Consider the following 19,486-nt stretch of genomic DNA (forward strand, 5'->3'; position numbering starts at 1 on the left):
AAAAAAAAAAAAAAAAAAAAAGCCAAACCAGGACAGAGTGTTTACCAAGAAAACCTAAAAATTTCCTGAGTATTATTTTGGTGACCATCAAGAATGTTTTTGCTGAATACTGTTTGCACTAGCCTTTTTAGGAATTAAGTTCCTAGTATGGAAGGTTCAGAGTAGAAACACAATTACCTCCCAAAAAGATATTTTGGGGGCTCTGCATGCATTTTTTTTCATGTTTTGTTCAACAAATAGTTTCTGCACAATTGCTATAGATTAGGCTATTAACCTTATAAAGGTCAGGTTGTATTCCTAACCTGCGAACATTTAAAGTCTAATAGTATAAATAAGACAAGTTTATAGATAACTACAAAGTATAGCATGAATCAACATATGATGATGATGATGATGGTGGTGATGGTGACGGTAATAATAATACAGATGAAATAATATAGGTTTTGAGAGCTTAGACTCTGTCCCTTTCTGCTGATTCTGCCTCCACAAAGCCACCACATATGATTGCACTCCTAGCAACAAAGGCAAGCAGAGCTGGAGGACATCTGGGATCAGGCAATAGGGAACCTCCAGAAGACTGGGTTTTCTTCACAACGCATAATGGACAAAGCCATTAGTTTAAGAGGCCTAGATATTTCTCAGATGGCAGTTCTCTATTGCATTCTTCTTCGTGTGATACACAAATTACAGATGTTCTTCCGGGGATATAGCCTATTGCCTAGCCTCATCATCCAGGAATGCTAATGCCCATTTCAGGAGCTGTCCCACCAGCATGATGTATGATCGCGTGTGGGTGCAAGGCTTAGGTTCTGAACATGTCTGAAGAGCGTGATACATCTTGGCCATCGCCAGTGAAATGCAAATGCAGGCAAGATACTGCATTATTGGAATTATTCAGTTTGAATCGTGTAACTGAATATCTGGTGAGTTTCTTACTAGCTATAAAATTCCAGATTGCCCTCTGCTTTAACTGTAGTGATCTCTCCCTCGGGAGCACATAATCATGAAATTTTACAGCTGGATGGAGCCTTGAAGATTATTATTTTACATGATGAAATTGAGGCCCCAGAGAAGTCACACAACTAGTTAGCTGGCAGAGCTGAGTCTGAGTCAGTTCTCTTTGCACCCACTCAGCCCTGTGTTCTTCCTGGACCACAGAAATCTGGTTTACTAGACACTCTCTCTCTCCTGCTTTTTTGTGTGAACTGAGCCCGCTCATCTCATCAAGAGTGATGCACTTAGATGAAGTGACTCACCAACTGAGAGAATAATCTGCTAAAGGAAAGAAAATCCTCTCTTTGATATGTGACTTTATCTAAATTCCGGCTTCACACACACACACACACACGCATGCACAAAAGAAAGAAAGAAAAAATAGAAAGCAACAAAAAAACAGGGAATTAACTCTTTATGAACCATAATATTTATAGTATAAAGACCTATCTTCAGATTTGACATACTCTTTACAAATACTTGTTTACCCTCTATATCTCCTTACCTTATTGCTACTACCTACTAGATTGTAAACTCTCAAGAGCAAGGATCATATTTCATATATCTGTGTATCAGTTCTTCTCCCCTAAATATAATCTAAATGCATTGTAGGAACTTAGAATAATAGTAATAGTAATTGTTAGTTTATGGTCCAGAAACTGTTCAGTTATGCATGTATAACTCCATTCAATCTTCACAATAAAACTATGATGTAAGTTCCATTTATCCCCATTTTATAGATAAGAAAACTCAGATGCAGAGAGGCAAAGCAACTTACTCAAAGTCATAAATTTAATTAAGTGATAGAGCCAGGTTTCAAATCAAATATGACTCGCTCAAAATACGTGTCCTTAACCACTTCATGAGTGACTCTACAAGCCAGCTCATTTACTTAGCAAACATGTATTAAGTGCTTACTACTTGCCAAACACTGCTATGAATGAGAACTACTAGGCTTACCAGATAATGGGTAAACAGATAGGTAAACAAATAATTATTAGTGCTGTAAAAGAAAGCTGAAGAAAACACAGTAAAAACACAGAAGAAGGAGTCTGAACTCCATTTAGGGCAGAGGAAGGTCACTAGGGAAGGCACTGGGGAGAGTAATAATCAAACTAAGTCTAAAAGGGTGTAAACTTGGGTCTTCTGAAAAGTAGACCTCGGGCAGGAACAACATCTAGAATTTCTTTGTATCCTTCACATCTTGCAAAATACTAAGGGCACAAAGGTATCAGAAGAGAAGGGGGAGCATAGATTGAAAAAAAAAAAAACAGTAAGTGCACAGTTAACTTCTCAAGAGATTTTCTTTCTTGTTGTATTTAATAAGGGCATCATGGAAGTTTTAAATTTAAGAAAATATTCCACTTCTTCATCAACCACAGCCCCTAAAATATCTTGGTTGATGTTTTAGCCAGCTTGAGCTGCCTTAACAAAATACCATAAACAGAAAGGTTTAAGCAACAGAAATTTTCTGGAGGCTAGAAGTCCAGGATCAAGGTGCCAGCATTGTCAGTTTCTGGCAAGGGCTCTCTTCCTGGTTTGTAGACACCTGCCTTCTCTCCATGTTCTCAAATGGCAGGGAGAAAGAGGGGAGAGAGGGTGGGTTGAGGCAGCAGGATCTGGTGTCTCTTCTAATAAGGACATTAATCCCATCATGAGGGCCCACCTTCATTACCTCATCTGAACCTAATTATCTCCTAAAGGCCCCCCCATTTCCAAACACCATCGTGTTGGGGCTAGGGCTTCAATATATAAATCTGGGAGGGAATGAATTTACTCCACTGCAATTCTTAAGAAATAGAAACCAAGAATCAGCTATGCAATGAGTTTTTTTTTCAGCCTGCCTGTAATAACACTCCAAGAAGTGAGAGCCTCTGAAATGAACAAATGACCTTCCAAAAATATTAGATGAACATTCAACGAAGATCCATTTTTTTTTTGAATACATGTTTTTCCCCTCTTTTGGCACTTGATAGTTAAACCTCTCAGCTGTGATTCATCATGCCAACAATGAAGTTATTGAAGTGGTTCAAAACATATCTTTTGAATTCTTACTATAGATTATATGTGACAGTAAACAAGAACAAGTCCTGTTCTCAAGGCATGTGGAGTCTAATAGTGGTCCAGACAAATAATTAACTATGAAGGATGATGGGGATGAAGGAGGCACATAGGTAGAGCACTCAGGTTTGAAGAATATGGAAGTATTCTGGAATATTATTGGAGGAAAAGCTATGCTGAGACTTGATGGATGGATTGGGATACTCAGAGAAGAGAAAAAAGGTAGAGAAAATACTATGCTTTTTCATGAGGCCCAATAAAATAATCATAGAATTATGGAAGCATCTATCAAATGTGCCTGGTTTATAAATATCCAACAAACAAGTGACCTAATTATTCCTCCATACCTGACAGGCTCTTTCAGTGTGGATAATCTATCCAAATAAAAATCCGATATACATCAGGAAATACATCCTAATGGGTGGCCCAATATATAATACCAGATTAACTAGAATGACTATTTTGGGTTTTCAAAATTTATTTATTTATTTTCTTTTTTTCTTCAAATTTATTTTAAGTTCCAGGGTACATGTGAAGGATGTGCCGATTTGTTACATAGGTAAACATGTGCCATGGTGGTTTGCTGCACAGATCAACCTATCACCTGGATATTAAGCCCAGCAGCCATTAGCTATTCTTCCTCATCCTCTCTCTTCCTCACCACCCAGTGAGTGTGAGTTGTTCCCCACCATGTGTCCGTGTGTCCATTCTCGAGGTTCAGCCCCCACTTATCAATGGACAAGGGGTTAAGAAATTGAGAAATAGTAACTAAAAGGATAATTATGAGGGCATGAGCTCATGGTCTTTCATAAATATAAAAAAGTAGTGTGTATAAATATGTATCTAGAAATGTATCTAATTTATATTTTTAAAAAGTCAACAGTGATTTCCTACAGGGAGTTAAATTAGAGATTATGAAGGACAAGACATTTTTATAAAAATTATACCCTTCTATGATGTTTTAGCAATTAAAAAATCATATTTATTCTATGGTACTAACTACACATAAATGATATATGCTTATGAATACATGCTAGAAGGGAAGACGGAAAAATGACAACAGTTGATTTGTTATAATGGTGAAGATTAAATGCAGTTTCCTCTTTCCTTGATTTCTTTCATTATTATAATGTTTGCTTAATTTAAGAATGAAAACAAAAGAGCAGCTGCCTTAAATATTTTTGGAAGTAAATAAAGTATAAATAATACATTAATGCATGAAAGTATAGGAAAGGATTGAATCAAGAAAAGAACTCATAAAATATTTATGAGAATTCACATTTGTGTATGTAAATACAGTCTTTACAAAACAGCCTTCACAAGAAGCGGCAGATCCAAACCAAGGCCAGCCCCTTAGCACATCAATCACAGAATAATGCATCCCACCAGAAACAGACTGTGATTTGCTGTTAGAAGAAAGATATGGGTATGATACAGTGAGAGATACATTTGAAACTCTGACCACCTGAGAAAACAAATAATCTTTCCCTGTCCTCCTTTTCAGGAGACGATAAAGTCATCCGGTTGTGGCACCCCAATATCAGCACCAAGCCAGTGGGGAAACTTGTGGGACACATGTTCAGTATCACTGAGATCGTAACCAATGAAAAAGACCAACACATCGTCAGCCTTTCCTCTGCAAAGGTAACAAAAAGAAAATAACAAAACAAAACTAGTTTTTTCCTTAAAATTATCTGTTGGAAGGCATAGGGATTATACAATTTTTGACTGAAATAAATGATACTCATTGAATCACTGAGAAAAATATTGTCAGGATGGAAAAGGAAATGATAAGCCAATGTTCTCTGTTTCTATTGATTATAGCATAAGAAAGAACACAAGTTTAAAAACAAGTGTAAAAGAAAAACAATATTGAAAAGATAGCAAATATTATCCTCAAAAGTAAAACATAAGAGGCCTTTCAATAGATAAGAACATTAGGAAAAAATGAGGATTTCTGTTATTGTTGCTGTTATTAAACAGTGTTTGAAACATTCTAACCAATGTAATAAAACAAAAATAATGAGTTACAAATATTAGAAATTAGGAGACTGAATTATATTTGCAAATAATGGGATCGTCTCCTTGAAAAAAATCAATAACATCAACTTTCAGTGTAGGAATAGATAAATTCAATAAGGTGGCTAGTTGCAATAGCAACTTAAAAATAAAATAAAAAAATAAATTTCTAAAAAATAAAAAAGGAAATAAATTTCTATATAGGAACAATAATTAGTGAGGAAAAAAGGTCAAAGAGATAGCATTCACAAGAGTAAAAAATATGAAATACGTAAGAATAAACTTAATAAGCAATATTCACTACTAGCATTAAGATAACTATGATGTTTTACTGAGGCACTTTTATTTAAGAACACAAATTAAGGAACATGCTATGTTCCTTCATGGAAATATTGTGCTGTAAAAGATATTCTCCATCAGATTAATCTATTTATTTATTGCTAGTCAGAATTATTTAAGTATCAGCTTGCCAAGTTTAAAGTTAATGTAAAAATACTGCTATATGGGAATATCCTAGAAACTTTGGAAGATATAATTATGAGGTGGCACTTTCCCTGTCCAATATTAAGCATATCATAAAGTCAAAATAAATAAAACAGAGCAGTAGTCAAAGCAGAAATAATCACATCTATGAAGCGAAGGAGAAAATGCAGGAATTAGCTTATGTCTATGGGGGAATTCTGTATAGGACAGAGATGTTTCAAATACGTAAGCAAAGGATGGTTTATTAAATAAGTGCTGGGAAAACTGATTAGCCATAAAGAAAGATGTAATCAGATCATCATTTCATAAAATACAGCACAATACATTACATACGAATTAAAGATTTTAAATTTAAAATACAAAACCATAGAAATTCTAGATTTCCGGAAGAAAATATAGGTGAATAGTCTTACAACTTTTGGGTAATTCCTCAGCATAGCACCTACGACTAAGGAGAAAATAAATATGACTAAATAAACATTCAAACTTCCTGTAAATTGTAATAACTATAATTTGTTGAGTGCTTAAGTGCCAGGCACTGTGCTAAGTATTTTATATATGCAATTCTTTGATGCTAATAACAACACTATAAAGTAATTATCCCCATTTTACACACGTCAGGGAAAATGACATCTGAATCACTTACACAAGGTCACAGAGCTATCTGTTACCAAAGTGTGGTCAATCCCATATTTGCCCTTCCTCAGCCTGCCTCCCTATACGCATAAACAAAGTTAAAGGCAGACAGCGGGGGCAGGGGCGCAAAAATGCAATAAAAAGCAGAGAAATTGTAATAATATCCTTGAACAAATATCAAACATCTTTAGCAAATCAGTAGGGAAAAGAAAGGGGAGAGAAGGGCAAAGGTTTAAGAACACAGACAGGTATACATACTGCTGTGTGGAAATAAACCTGGCAAAAACTTCCTGAGTATTTATTCTAATAAAATAGCTAGATGAGTGCACAAAGATCTGTATAAAAGGATGCTCATCGCACTATTGCTTATATTGATTTAAGAAGGAAAAAAGAAAAACAAAAGAGAATAGGGAGGAAACAAGAAATACAGAACCTGCAGGCTTCACCAGCAGGGCCGACAGCCCTCACCTGCCAATATGGTAGCCACAAATTCTTAAAACATGACAAATCCGAATTGAGGTCTGCTGTGAGTGTAAAATACACAAGACCTCAAAGATTCAGTGTCCCCCCCACCCGCCAAAAAAAGAAAACCCTCAATTTTTTGAGACAGGATCTTGCTCTGTCATCCAGGCTAGAGTACACTGGCATGGCGCAATGGGGCTCATTGCAGCCTCGAGGCTGTCTGCTGCCTTGACCTACAGGGCTTGAGGGATCCTCCCACCTCAGCCTCCCCAGTAGCTGGGACTACAGGTGGGGGCCACCATACAAAGCTAATTATTTTTATTTTTTGTAGAGAGCTGTCTTATTTTTTGTAGGTCTCTCTAATTTGCTAATTTTTAAATTTTGGTAGAGATGGGGTCTTGTTATGTTGCTGGAACTCCTGGGCTCAAGTGGTCCTCCTGCCTCAAAGCACTAGTATAGGCCTGCGCCATGGCACTAGGTCAATCGTTTTTACATTGATTATATATTGAAGTGATAATAATTTGGCTATATAGGGTTTAAAAATACATTAATAAAATTAATTTTTATGAAAGAGTAAGGGGCTGCACATAGTGGCTCATGCTTGTAATCCTGGCACTCTGGGAGGTCAAGGCGGGAGGATTGCTTGAGCCCAGGAGTTCGAGACCAACCTGGGCAACATAGTGAGACACCATCTTTAAAAAAAAAAAGATTATGGTAATGGTTGCACAATTATTTAAATTGACTAAAACTCACAGAACCTTACACTAAAAACGGGTGAGTTTTAAGGTAAATAGATTATACCTCAATAATGAAAGATAATTAGGGTGATGTACCAATAAAGTAAAATTCAAGAGGAAAAAAAGGCTTTGATTCAGTAAATTATGCCGTATCCTCATATACAATAGAAATATCACATAGACATTCAACATTATGTAAATGAATAGTGATATGAAAATATCTAAATAATATATAAAATACAATATGTAAGTAATCAATTTTAAAACATAACGTGTCTATCATGTTATTGGAGATGATTTAAAGCAAGATGTTTTAGTGAGGCTAACAAGTTTGTGGATATACATGAATGGATTTTTTTTCTTTTGTTTTCTCTTCATTTTTTTAATAGTAAATATACATTACTTTGTAATAAGGAAACTTTTTTTTTTTTTTTTGAGATGAAGTTTCACTCTTGTTGCCCAGGCTGAAGTGCAATGGCACCATCTCAGCTCACTGCAACCTTTGCCTCCCAGGTTCAAGCTATTCTCCTGCCTCAGCCTCCCAAGTAGCTGGGATTACAGGCTCCTGCCACCATGCCCAGCTGATTTTTGTATTTTTAGTAGAGTGGGGTTTTGTCATGTTGGCCAGGCTGGTCTCGAACTCCTGACCTCAGGTGATCCACCTGACTCAGCCCCTCAAAGTGCTGAGATTACAGGTGTGAGCCACCATGCCCAGCTTAGGAAACTTTAATTTTTTAAAGTAGTACTGGAAAAACAGTGAAGGTTTTGAGACACTAAAACTAAAAACATGTTATGATTGAGACCTGGAGTCTCCTACAGATAATTTAAAGAGAAATAAGATATCTTTCTAGCAAAAGTTGAGATCACTCATGCTCAGAGATGAAGAGACAGAAGAGAGAACCTCTCCTATTTCTTTTAAGTGTAGTGAGTGTATTAAAATGATACTCATTCATGCATCTCTGTAGCACCACTTGGGAAAATTACTTAATATCTTTCCACTTGGTTTCTTCATCTGTAAATGTAGGAATGTTTAGCCTAGAGGGCCATCATAAAGATGAAAGGAGGTCATTCATTTGGTTATTTAGCAAATATTTATTTATTTCTTGAGTGTCTATTGTGTTAGATACTGTTCTGAGTTCTGAGTTCTAGAGACAAAGCATTGAACAAGGAGGACCAGGGCCCTGCATTGAGAAAGTTGACATGCTAGGGGAAGAGAGAGACAAACAAGCAAAGTAACAAATACATGAGAAAACAGTATAACTATGGTAAGAAACAGGAAAACACAGGGCTGGATGTAAAGGCTCATGCCTGTAATCCCAGCACTTTGGGAGGTTGAGACAGGAGGATTGCTTGAGGCCAGAAGTTCAAAACCAGCCTAGGCAAAATAGAAAGACCCCATCTCTACAAAAACAAAGAAAAAGAAGAAGAAAAGAAATAGAAAACATAGTGGTGCAGTGCGATTGAATCTCACCTGCGAGGAGGTGACATAAAAGCTGAAGCCTGAATGATCAGGCAAACCAGCCCCATGAAGAGCTAGGAAAAGGAAAAGGAAAAGGAAAAGGGCGATTTAGGCAGAAAGAAGAGCAAACTAGGCTGGGTGCGGTAGTTCATGCCTGTAATCCCAGCACTTTGGGAGGCCGAGGTGGGTGGATTATTTGAGGTTAGGAGTTCGAGATCAGCCTGGCCAACATGGTGAAACCCTGTCACTTTACTAAAAATACAAAAATTAGCTGGGCATGGTGGCAGGCACCTGTAACCCCAGCTACTTGGGAGGCTGAGGCAGGAGAATTGCTTGAACCTGGGAGGTGGAGGTTGCAGTGAGCCGAGATTGCACCACTGCACTCCAGCCTGGGCAACAGAGCGAGACTCGGTCTCAAAAAAAGAAGAAAAAAAGAAAGCAAACTAGGCACATACATGTTTTTGTTTTTTTTATTGAAGCTATATTATTATTATTTACAGAAAAGGGAACAGACAACATCCCTTCAAACTATTTCATATAAATTAGCTTTCATCACATTAAGTAGAAAGCACATAAATCACCATGTGTAGTTGTGTGCCCACTACATGCCTTTTCCTAAGCTCTTAAAATAGCAAGATTTTCATTCTTTCTTCTAATTTTGCAGTCTTTCCACCAGGATATTATTTTCTTCCCCAACTGCTAAAACTGTATGTCTAGTCACAGAACCCAAGTATTGAACAGATATGCCACATCTATTACACCTGAAGAATAATTGACAGATGTGGAAAAATGCAGAGACAAATATAATCTTCACTTACTTTCATTTCATCAGCAAAACCAATGGGAGCAATGGTTGGAAACCTTATCAAGCACAGCTCTACTGACCAAAAGGCTGATTCTCTACTTTTTTTTTTTCTCTGAAGGGGAGAAATTTACATACTTCGATGACTTATAACAGATTATAAATGCGTGTAACACTTGCTGTTTTTTGTACATTTTCACTTTGGAAGTGGTATGTAGAAACCTGAGAAAAGGCAGTTTGACTAGATTGTGAGTGTGCATATCTTCAAAGGCAGTTATCTTTAAAAAAATTCTGCATACCTAAAAGTGAATTTATTTTCTACTTCAAGTCTTCTCTTCCTTACTTCTGATTTTCCTCCGTTAATGGTATCATTTGTTTCCCAGTGAGCCGTGATCCAACTTCAAAGTCACCTTTGATCCTTCTGTCTCCATAAGCCTTGCCACTGGTCAGTTTGAAGTCTCTAAAATGTGTCTCCTATAAATTACCTCATTCTTCTTCCCAGAGTCATGGTCTTGGTTCAGACCCATCCACCAAGGGGATCCCAGTTGCAGGTGGCCCATTAGAAAGCACTTGTAGGCCTCTTATCTTCAGTTTCTTCTCTCCCCAAACCATCCAGATATTGTATGGCCATGTTGATCCTCCTCCAACCCATTTATAACCTTGTCATTCCCTTCTCACATATATTCAAAGGCCCCTCATGCCTTACAAATAAAGTTCAATTTATTTTTTCCAGTTCTTAAGGTTCTCTAGGGTCTGGAACCAGAATATCTTTTCAGCTTTGTTTGGCTTCAGAAATTTCAAGCTTCACTAAATGCTTCTCCAAAGGCTTTATGCATTCCCGTCTTTGTCTGAAACAATTCTCCTCCCATTCCCAGCCATCCTATCTATCCTTCACATCTAAGTGAAATATCGAGTCATGCACAAAGCCTTCACTAAGACAAAAATGGAGGGTTTTTTCCCTTTTCATGAGTGAGAAATGTGTAAATTTGAAATAAACCTGGAGATAGAAAGAAAAACTAACAATTTAAAATGTTACCTTTAAGTTTTAAAAATTTGAAATCTTTCCTTGCTTTAGCTCCCTGTGCTTTCTGTTTGTATGGGATTATCGTAAATGACATAAGTTCAAAGGTTTATTTTTCTTGTTTTTTTGATAATTGGAAACATCCATGATTGCGAACCTGGTTTCACTGCCTTCATATTTTACTACCTTGTGTCCTCATTCTGTGGCTTGGGACATTCCCTTTTGAGTAAACTGTTTGCAACGTTCTTAAGAGTAAGACTTGTTTGAAAACCTTCCTGAGTGACTGTAGGAAAATTTTCTGGGGAAGACAAATTATGTATTAGGAAACATAAAATGTGAGTGGCCATCTAGGAAGAAAAAATAAAAACTACGGAAAAGGGGCGAGGGCACATGCTTTGGAATTCAGTTCTCAACTTGCAATTTTGTGCAGTTATGTGCTTATGTGCAGCTCTTGTTGCTTTTTCTTTAGTTCATCACCCAGGATGGCTCCTTGACAACCTTCAAAGCAAGACCCTGTGGATGGCTCTGAGTCCTGGGGGCAAACATGCCTACTAAGACCAGGAAGCAGTCCCTACATGAGGCTTCCTTCTGAGTGTGGCTATCACACTTGTATAACCAGGAGCTCTTAGTTCTGATTGCACATTTACTTAAGATGAGGCAGGCTGTTTGTGATTGCTGCCCTTTGGGACTCTTTCCTTTGTTAATTCTTATTGTGTTTCTGAGTATCTTTATTTTATCCTCTGGACTTTCTCTAGACACCTCTACCAGCTTTCAGAACCCCTGCACACACACATACACGTATTCACTACAGCCTCCCTAAGGTAACTGTCTGGGTATTCTATTGACATTCATCTTTTCTCTCTCACAAAATGTGGTTCCCTCGCCTTGTTTCTTGGCTGGTAAACTGTGTCTCAGGGCTGTACAACTAGGAATCCCAACTTTCTACTGCATTAATATGTCAACCAATATATGACCCCCTGCTAAATGCCTGAGAGTGCATTAGGCTCTGTGCCTATTTACAATTTGATGTAATCTTTGTCCAAAAGAAGCTAAAAATCTACTTGAGTAAATAAAGCATAGCTGCCCCAAATCTTTGATGACTAAACCTAGGAATGACACAGACATCAAGTTCAATTTTCCCATTAAACTGGACCAGGAAAATTGAACTTGATTGTGCAATTTGAAATCAGGAAGTTATGAAACTGCCTGGAATCTTCTCAAAAGGCAGGGTTGGTCTGGTATATCTCTCAAAACTCAAAATATTCACACCCTTTGACACAAACATTCTATTTGTAGGAATTTATCATTCAGCTATATCTATATTGCTTTACAAAGCCAGTGTACTTTACAAAAATATATGTGCAAAGAGGTTCACTACTGCTTTAATAGAAGAAAATAAAGAAATATAATACATATGAACAGGGAACTAATTACAAGAAACTATGGAGCATTCACAAACAGAATACTATTCAGCCACTAAAAGAATGAGATAGAGATAAAGCCAGGCACAGTGGTGCATCCTGCAATCCCAGCTATGCAGGAGGCTGAAGCAGAAGGATCATTTGAGCTCATGAGTTCAAGACCAACCTGGGCAACATAGAGAGACCTCGTCTCTTAAAAAAAAAAAAAAAAAAAAAAAAAAAAAAAAAAAAGAATGAGGTAAATCTAAGTACATAAATATGTCCCAACATAGATATAAGCTCTTCATATATATGAACTCATTTAATGTTCATAACAACCCTATGAGATAGGTTGAGATAGGTACTGGTATTATTCTCCCTACAAGTGTGATAACTAAGGCTCAGAGAAGTTAAGAGATTTGCCCAAGTGCACAGAGTTATTGGAGGTGAATCAGGATTCGACTGAGATAGTCTGCCTCCCAAAGTGGTATCTTCCAGCAATTATTACCTAAGCAGTGGGATTGAGGAGTCCAGCGTTAAGTGGTAGGTGGGAAGGAGAACTCTGGTTTTGTACTGTTTGAATCTGTTTACTAGGTACATTAGTTTGGTAATTAAAAAGTTAATTTTTAAAGACATGCTGGATGCCTTCATTTTCTATTTGCCAGTTATCACACAGGGAAAATGTGAAAACAAGAAGATAAAATTAACAGGTTTGGTTCTACCTACAGTGCTAAAAATATTTTTTCTTATTAAGTAATGTGTAAGAACTTAATAAATACATTTGGCATTGAATTTCCTAAACAGTGTTGAATACCTGACATTTATACTGTACTGTCGTACATACCCTGATTTTCAAATGCACCATTTGTCTGTAGTACTATGTTAACTCTCGAAAGAGTTTCATAATCTCATATATCTTCAGGCTCCTTAATGTAAAATCATGTAATCAATTGAGTGACCCTGATTTGATTCATTTGGGGACTAAAAATCTCATTAGCCTCTTGTAGCCATTGGGTAAAATTAGAAAGGCAGGCCGCATTCTGATTTTCCTTTACAATCAGAAAACGGTGAATTCCCCAGACCCCTTGCTCTATCTAAATGATACTGTGATTCTAATTCTAAAGATTTCTACTGGTACAACTGTCATTATAGAATAATGTTCAAACTTCCATTCAAGTGTTTCTTACAATGCAGTGTCACCATTTTCATCTATCTACTCTCCTGGCAAGACTTAGATCTACTCAAGAACAACAGAGCTTCTATTAATCTTTGTATCTGTAACACCTAGGCTAGAATTTCATAATTATTTGATGTATAATGAATTTTGTATGACTTGTTAGTGTTGCATCTTCTTATAAATCAGACATTCTGCTCTAGTCAATCTATTAATAAACACCCATCAAAAAACAGATACCTGCCTGGGCGCGGTGGCTCATACCTGTAATCCCAGCACTTTGGGAGGTTGAGGTGGGTGGATAACTTGAAATCAGGAGTTTGAGACCAGCCTGGCCAACATGGTGAAACCCCATCTCTACTAAAAATACAAAAATTAGCCAGGCGTGGTGGCGGGCTCCTGTAACCCCAGCTATATGGGAGGCTGAGGCAGGAGAATCACTTGAACCTGCGAGGCAGAGGTTGCCGTGAGCTGAGATGTTGCCATTGCACTCCAGCCTAAGCAACCAAAAGTGAAACTCTGTCTCAAAAACAAAAACAAAAACAACAACAAAAAACCCATTTACTTTATTAATACATTTGGACAATAATAATTGGCATAAAGTTTGCAGGAAGAAATGCCAGGAAATGTAGTTGAAGCAAAACAATCCTCACTTTGGGTACACACATGTATATATTTTTAAACTTCTTCTACTTCATCATTATTTATTTATTAATTCTTACAAAAGGCTCCAGGAGAAGTCTTTCTCTTGTCCTTTTCTTTTGACATTTTATGATAAGTGACTTCAATTACCAAAAATTACCCTCAAAACACTTAATCAACCTTATAGTTGAATGTTTTTCCCAATGTTAAAAAAATCCCTCCATCTCACTACATTCCCAATGCACCTGAAAATCATTATTGGCCAGGCACAGTGGCTCGACCTGTAATCCCAGCACTTTGGGAGGCCAAGGTGGATGGATCACCTCAGGTCAGGAGTTCGAGACCAGCCTGGCCAACAAGGTGAAACCTCATCTCTACTAAAAATACAAAATTTAGCCGGGTGTGGTGGCAGGTGCCTGTAATCCCAGGCACACGGGAAGCTGAGGCTGGAAAATTGCTTGAACCCGGGAGGCGGAGGTTGCAGTGAGCCGAGATCATGTCATTGCACTCCAGCCTGGGCAACAGAGTGAGACTCTGTCTCGAAAAAGAGAAGCGAAGAGAAGAAAAGAGAAGAGAAGAGAAGAGAAGAGAAGAGAAAAGAAGAGAAGATCACCATTTTTATTTTGACTGCAACTAGAAGATAAATTTTTTAAATAATTTCAATTTATATGCATATAATTCACGTATTACACAAAATGCATATGTACATATATTATATGTATATAATATTTGATTTATAACTTATAAATGTTCCATTCTGCCCTGGCCTCTTTAGTAGAAGCCACCTGTCCTCCTTGATTTTCTCTACAAGTCTTAACGACATTTCCCTGCCCTAAAGCCACTCAGTCTCCTTTTATACCAACTTAGTCTGCTTCTGCCATGTTTTGCCCCTTGTTTTCTTCCTAAACCCCCTCAGTGCTGACCTGGCTCCATTTCTGTCCTCCCAAGCTTTGCGTCACAAATACCTGCCATGAGAACACTGACAACCTCCAGGGGAATAAGTGAAAGAAGACTAGAGCCTAATTAACACGTGAAAGGAAAGTAAGCCTTGGGGGCCGAAATCACTAAGCTAAAGGGAAAAGTCAACCTGGGAACTGCTTAGGGCAAACCTGCGTCCCATTCTATGCAATTCATCCCTCTGCTCCCTGAGATAAATGCCTATCTGATTGCCCTCCTTCAACAGCCCTTCATGCTAAAAACGCTCAATAAATTCGGTATTGATGGAACGTATCTCAAAATAATAAGAGCTATTTATGACAAGCCCACAGCTAATATCATACTGAATGGGCAAAAACTGGAAAAATTCCCTTTGAAAACTGGTACAAGACAGGGATGCCCTCTCTCACCACTCCTATTCAACATAGTGTTGGAAGTTCTAGCTAGGGCAATCAGGCAAGAGAAAGAAATCAAGGGTATTCAGTTAGGAAAAGAAGAAGTCAAATTGTCCCTGTTTGCAGATGACATAATTGTATATTTAGAAAACCCCATCGTCTCAGCCCAAAATCTCCTTAAGCTGATAAGCAACTTCAGCAAAGTCTCAGGATACAAAATTAATGTGCAAAAATCACAAGCATTCTTATACACCAGTAACAGACAAGCAGAGAGCCAAATCAGGAATGAACTTCCATTCACAATTGCTTCAAAGAGAATAAAATACCTAGGAATCCAACTTACAAGGGATGTCAAGGACCTCTTCAAGGAGAACTACAAACCACTGCTCAGTGAAATCAAAGAGGACACAAACAAATGGAAGAACATACCATGCTCATGGATAGGAAGAATCAATATCGTGAAAATGGCCATACTGCCCAAGGTTATTTATAGATTCAATGCCATCCCCATCAAGCTACCAATGAGTTTCTTCACAGAATTGGAAAAAACTGCTTTAAAGTTCATATGGAACCAAAAAAGAGCCCGCATTGCCAAGACAATCCTAAGTCAAAAGGACAAAGCTGGAGGCGTCACGCTACCTGACTTCAAACTATACTACAAGGCTACAGTAACCAAAACAGCATGGTACTGGTACCAAAACAGAGCTATAGACCAATGGAACAGAACAGAGTCCTCAGAAATAATACCACACATCTACAGCCATCTGATCTTTGACAAACCTGAGAGAAACAAGAAATGGGGAAAGGATTCCCTATTTAATAAATGGTGCTGGGAAAATTGGCTAGCCATAAGTAGAAAGCTGAAACTGGATCCTTTCCTTACTCCGTATATGAAGATTAATTCAAGATGGATTAGAGACTTAAATGTTAGACCTAATACCATAAAAACCCTAGAAGAAAATGTAGGTAGTACCATTCAGGACATAGGCATGGGCAAGGACTTCATGTCTAAAACACCAAAAGCAACGGCAGCAAAAGCCAGAATTGACAAATGGGATCTCATTAAACTAAAGAGCTTCTGCACAGCAAAAGAAACTACCATCAGAGTGAACAGGCAACCTACAGAATGGGAGAAAATTTTTGCAATCTGCTCATCTGACAAAGGGCTAATATCCAGAATCTACAAAGAACTCAAACAAATATACAAGAAAAAAACAAACAACCCCATCAAAAAGTGGGGAAAGGATATGAACAGACATTTCTCAAAAGAAGACATTCATACAGCCAACAGACACATGAAAAAATGCTCATCATCACTCGCCATCAGAGAAATGCAAATCAAAACCACAATGAGATACCATCTCACACCAGTTAGAACGGCAATCATTAAAAAATCAGGAAACAGCAGGTGTTGGAGAGGATGTGGAGAAATAGGAACACTTTTACACTGTTGGTGGGATTGTAAACTAGTTCAACCATTATGGAAAACAGTATGGCAATTCCTCAAGGATCTAGAACTAGATGTACCATATGACCCAGCCATCCCACTACTGGGTATATACCCAAAGGATTATAAATTATTCTACTACAAAGACACATGCACACGTATGTTTACTGCAGCACTATTCACAATAGCAAAGACTTGGAATCAACCCAAATGTCCATCTGTGACAGACTGGATTAAGAAAATGTGGCACATATACACCATGGAATACTATGCAGCCATAAAAAAGGATGAGTTTGCGTCCTTTGTAGGGACATGGATGCAGCTGGAAACCATCATTCTTAGCAAACTATCACAAGAAGAGAAAACCAAACACCGCATGTTCTCACTCATAGGTGGGAACTGAACAATGAGATCACTTGGACTCGGGAAGGGGAACATCACACACTGGGGCCTATCATGGGGAGGGGGGAGGGGGGAGGGATTGCATTGGGGAGTTATACATGATATAAATGATGAATTGATGGGTGCTGACGAGTTGATGGGTGCAGCACACCAACATGGCACAAATATACATATGTAACAAACCTGCACGTTATGCACATGTACCCTAGAACTTAAAGTATAATAAAAATAAATAAATTTAAAAAAAAAAGTTAAAAGAATGCAACCGTGTGTCTCTCACCTACCTGTGACCTGAAAGCCCCCTCCCTGCTTGAGCTGTCCTGCCTTTCCAGACTTAACCACCGTACATCTTACATACATTAACTGATATCTCATGTTTCCCTAAAATGCATAAAACCAAGGTGTGCCCCGACCACCTTGGGCACATGTCGTGAGTGCCTCCTGAGTGAGGCTATGTCACGGGCGTGTGTCCTCGACCTTGGCAAAATAAACTTTCTGAATTACCCTCTCTCAGATATTTGGGCTTCACAAATATCACTACTTTCTTTCCCCAAAGCAACTAATATCTTCTGATCACCTAAGAATAAAGTAAATAGATTATGTTTTCTGAGGTTGTCCTATTAATTGATTTATTACATTTAAAATGTATTGTCTGTACAGTGTGAAGCCATATAAATTCCTATTTGATCAAGACAGAGAATAAGACCAAAAACTGACTAACCAATCAAGCTAAACAGAATACATAAGACGTTGGGGAAAAAAAGAGTCAAATAGACTGTGGCTCTTCCCCCCACGAGAGTTATAGTCTAGTAGAGAGGGCCACCGAATGAGTCATCATATTATAATTGCTAATTGCTATTAATATAGACAGGTAGTAATGTGCTGCATAACCATGTTTCTGTCAATGATGGACTGCATATATGATGGTGACCATATAACTATACCATATAGCCTAGGTGTCTGGTAGGCTATACCTGCTAGGTTTGTGTAAGTATACTCTATGATGTTCACACAATGACAAAATCTCCTAAGGACACATTTCTCAGAACATATCCCTGTCCCTAAGCAGCACATGGCTATATTGTAGGCATCTAGAGAAAGAACATCTAATTGGAAGGGTGTCCGATGAAAGTCGTTTAAAGATTAATTTTTTTGAGTTTTTGTTAATTTTTAACCAGCACCCTGTTTTTACACCATTAGTGCAAGTGTCCCAGATATAGTTTTATTTTGCATGTTTTATATAATATTTATAGTATAAATATTATAATGAATACACCCTACTGCAGTTTTTCCCTCAGCACTCTATTTTGATATTTATTCATGCTGTTACATATAGCTCCAGTTCATTGGTTTTAACTGCTGACGGAATCCTGTTGTATGAATGCAGCACGTATTATTTGTCTAAGTTGGTTAATGAACATTTGAGTAGTTTCTACACTTTGTATCTTTGTGCTTGTTGCTTTGGTTGAACAGAAGTTTTTAATTTTAATTTTTAAAGTGTTTATGGCTTATGCTTTTTGTGTTTATTTAAGAAATCCCTTCCAACTCTGAAGTTCTTGAAGATACCCCCTATATTTTTCTAAAAAGTATAGTCTTCTTTTAATATTTAGTTCCCTAGTTCTCTGTGTCTCTCTATTTCTTTCTCTCTCTCTTTTTTTTTTTTTTTTTTTTTTTTTGCTATGGAATCTCGCTCTGTCGTCCAGGCTGGAGTGCTGTGGTGCAATCTTGGCTGACTGCAACTTCCACCTCCTGGGTTCAAGCAATTCTCCTATCTCAGCCTCCTGAGTAGCTGGGATTACAGGCGTGCACCATCATGCTTGGCTAATTTTTGTATTTTTAGTAGAAACAGAGTTTCACCATGTTGGCCAGGCTGGTCTCGAACTCCTGACCTCAAGTGATCCACCTGCCTTGGCCTACCAAAGGGCTGGGATTACAGATGTGAGCCACTGCTCCCAGCCTCTCTCTCTCTCTCTCTCTCTCTCTCTCTCTCTCTCTGTGTGTGTGTGTGTGTGTGGGATTACAGATGTGAGCCACTGCTCCCAGTCTGTCTGTCTCTCTCTGCGTGTGTGTGTGTCTATACACTCACTCCTTCCAATCTATACTTTCCTCTACCTGGCCCTTTAGGTCCCAGTTCAGACATAGTTCTCGTTCCTGAGCCAGAGGTTACCTTGCTTTAGTTCCTAGTCAAAAAGTGATGTGCGGCTGGGTGCGGTGGCTCAAGCCTGTAATCCCAGCACTTTGGGAGGCCGAGACGGGCGGATCACGAGGTCAGGAGATCGAGACCATCCTGGCTAACACGGTGAAACCCCGTCTCTACTAAAATACAAAAAACTAGCCGGGCGAGGTGGCAGGCGCCTGTAGTCCCAGCTACCTGGGAGGCTGAGACAGGAGAATGGCGTGAACCCGGGAAGCGGAGC

At 38.2% G+C, this 19,486-nt stretch overlaps 1 protein-coding gene across 1 annotated transcript in view; it reads left to right on the forward strand.

Annotated features, from left to right (window-relative positions):
* WDR64 (WD repeat domain 64) overlaps window positions 1-19,486 on the forward strand; it is a 156,673-nt gene that overhangs the window by 65,323 nt on the left and 71,864 nt on the right. The window contains exon 10 of the mRNA XM_030936130.1: window positions 4,559-4,698. Coding sequence (XP_030791990.1) covers window positions 4,559-4,698 — 140 coding nt within the window. The remainder of the gene's footprint in view (window positions 1-4,558; window positions 4,699-19,486) is intronic.

Source organism: Rhinopithecus roxellana, chromosome 8 (assembly GCF_007565055.1).
Source record: "Rhinopithecus roxellana isolate Shanxi Qingling chromosome 8, ASM756505v1, whole genome shotgun sequence".
NCBI lineage: Eukaryota > Metazoa > Chordata > Mammalia > Primates > Cercopithecidae > Rhinopithecus > Rhinopithecus roxellana.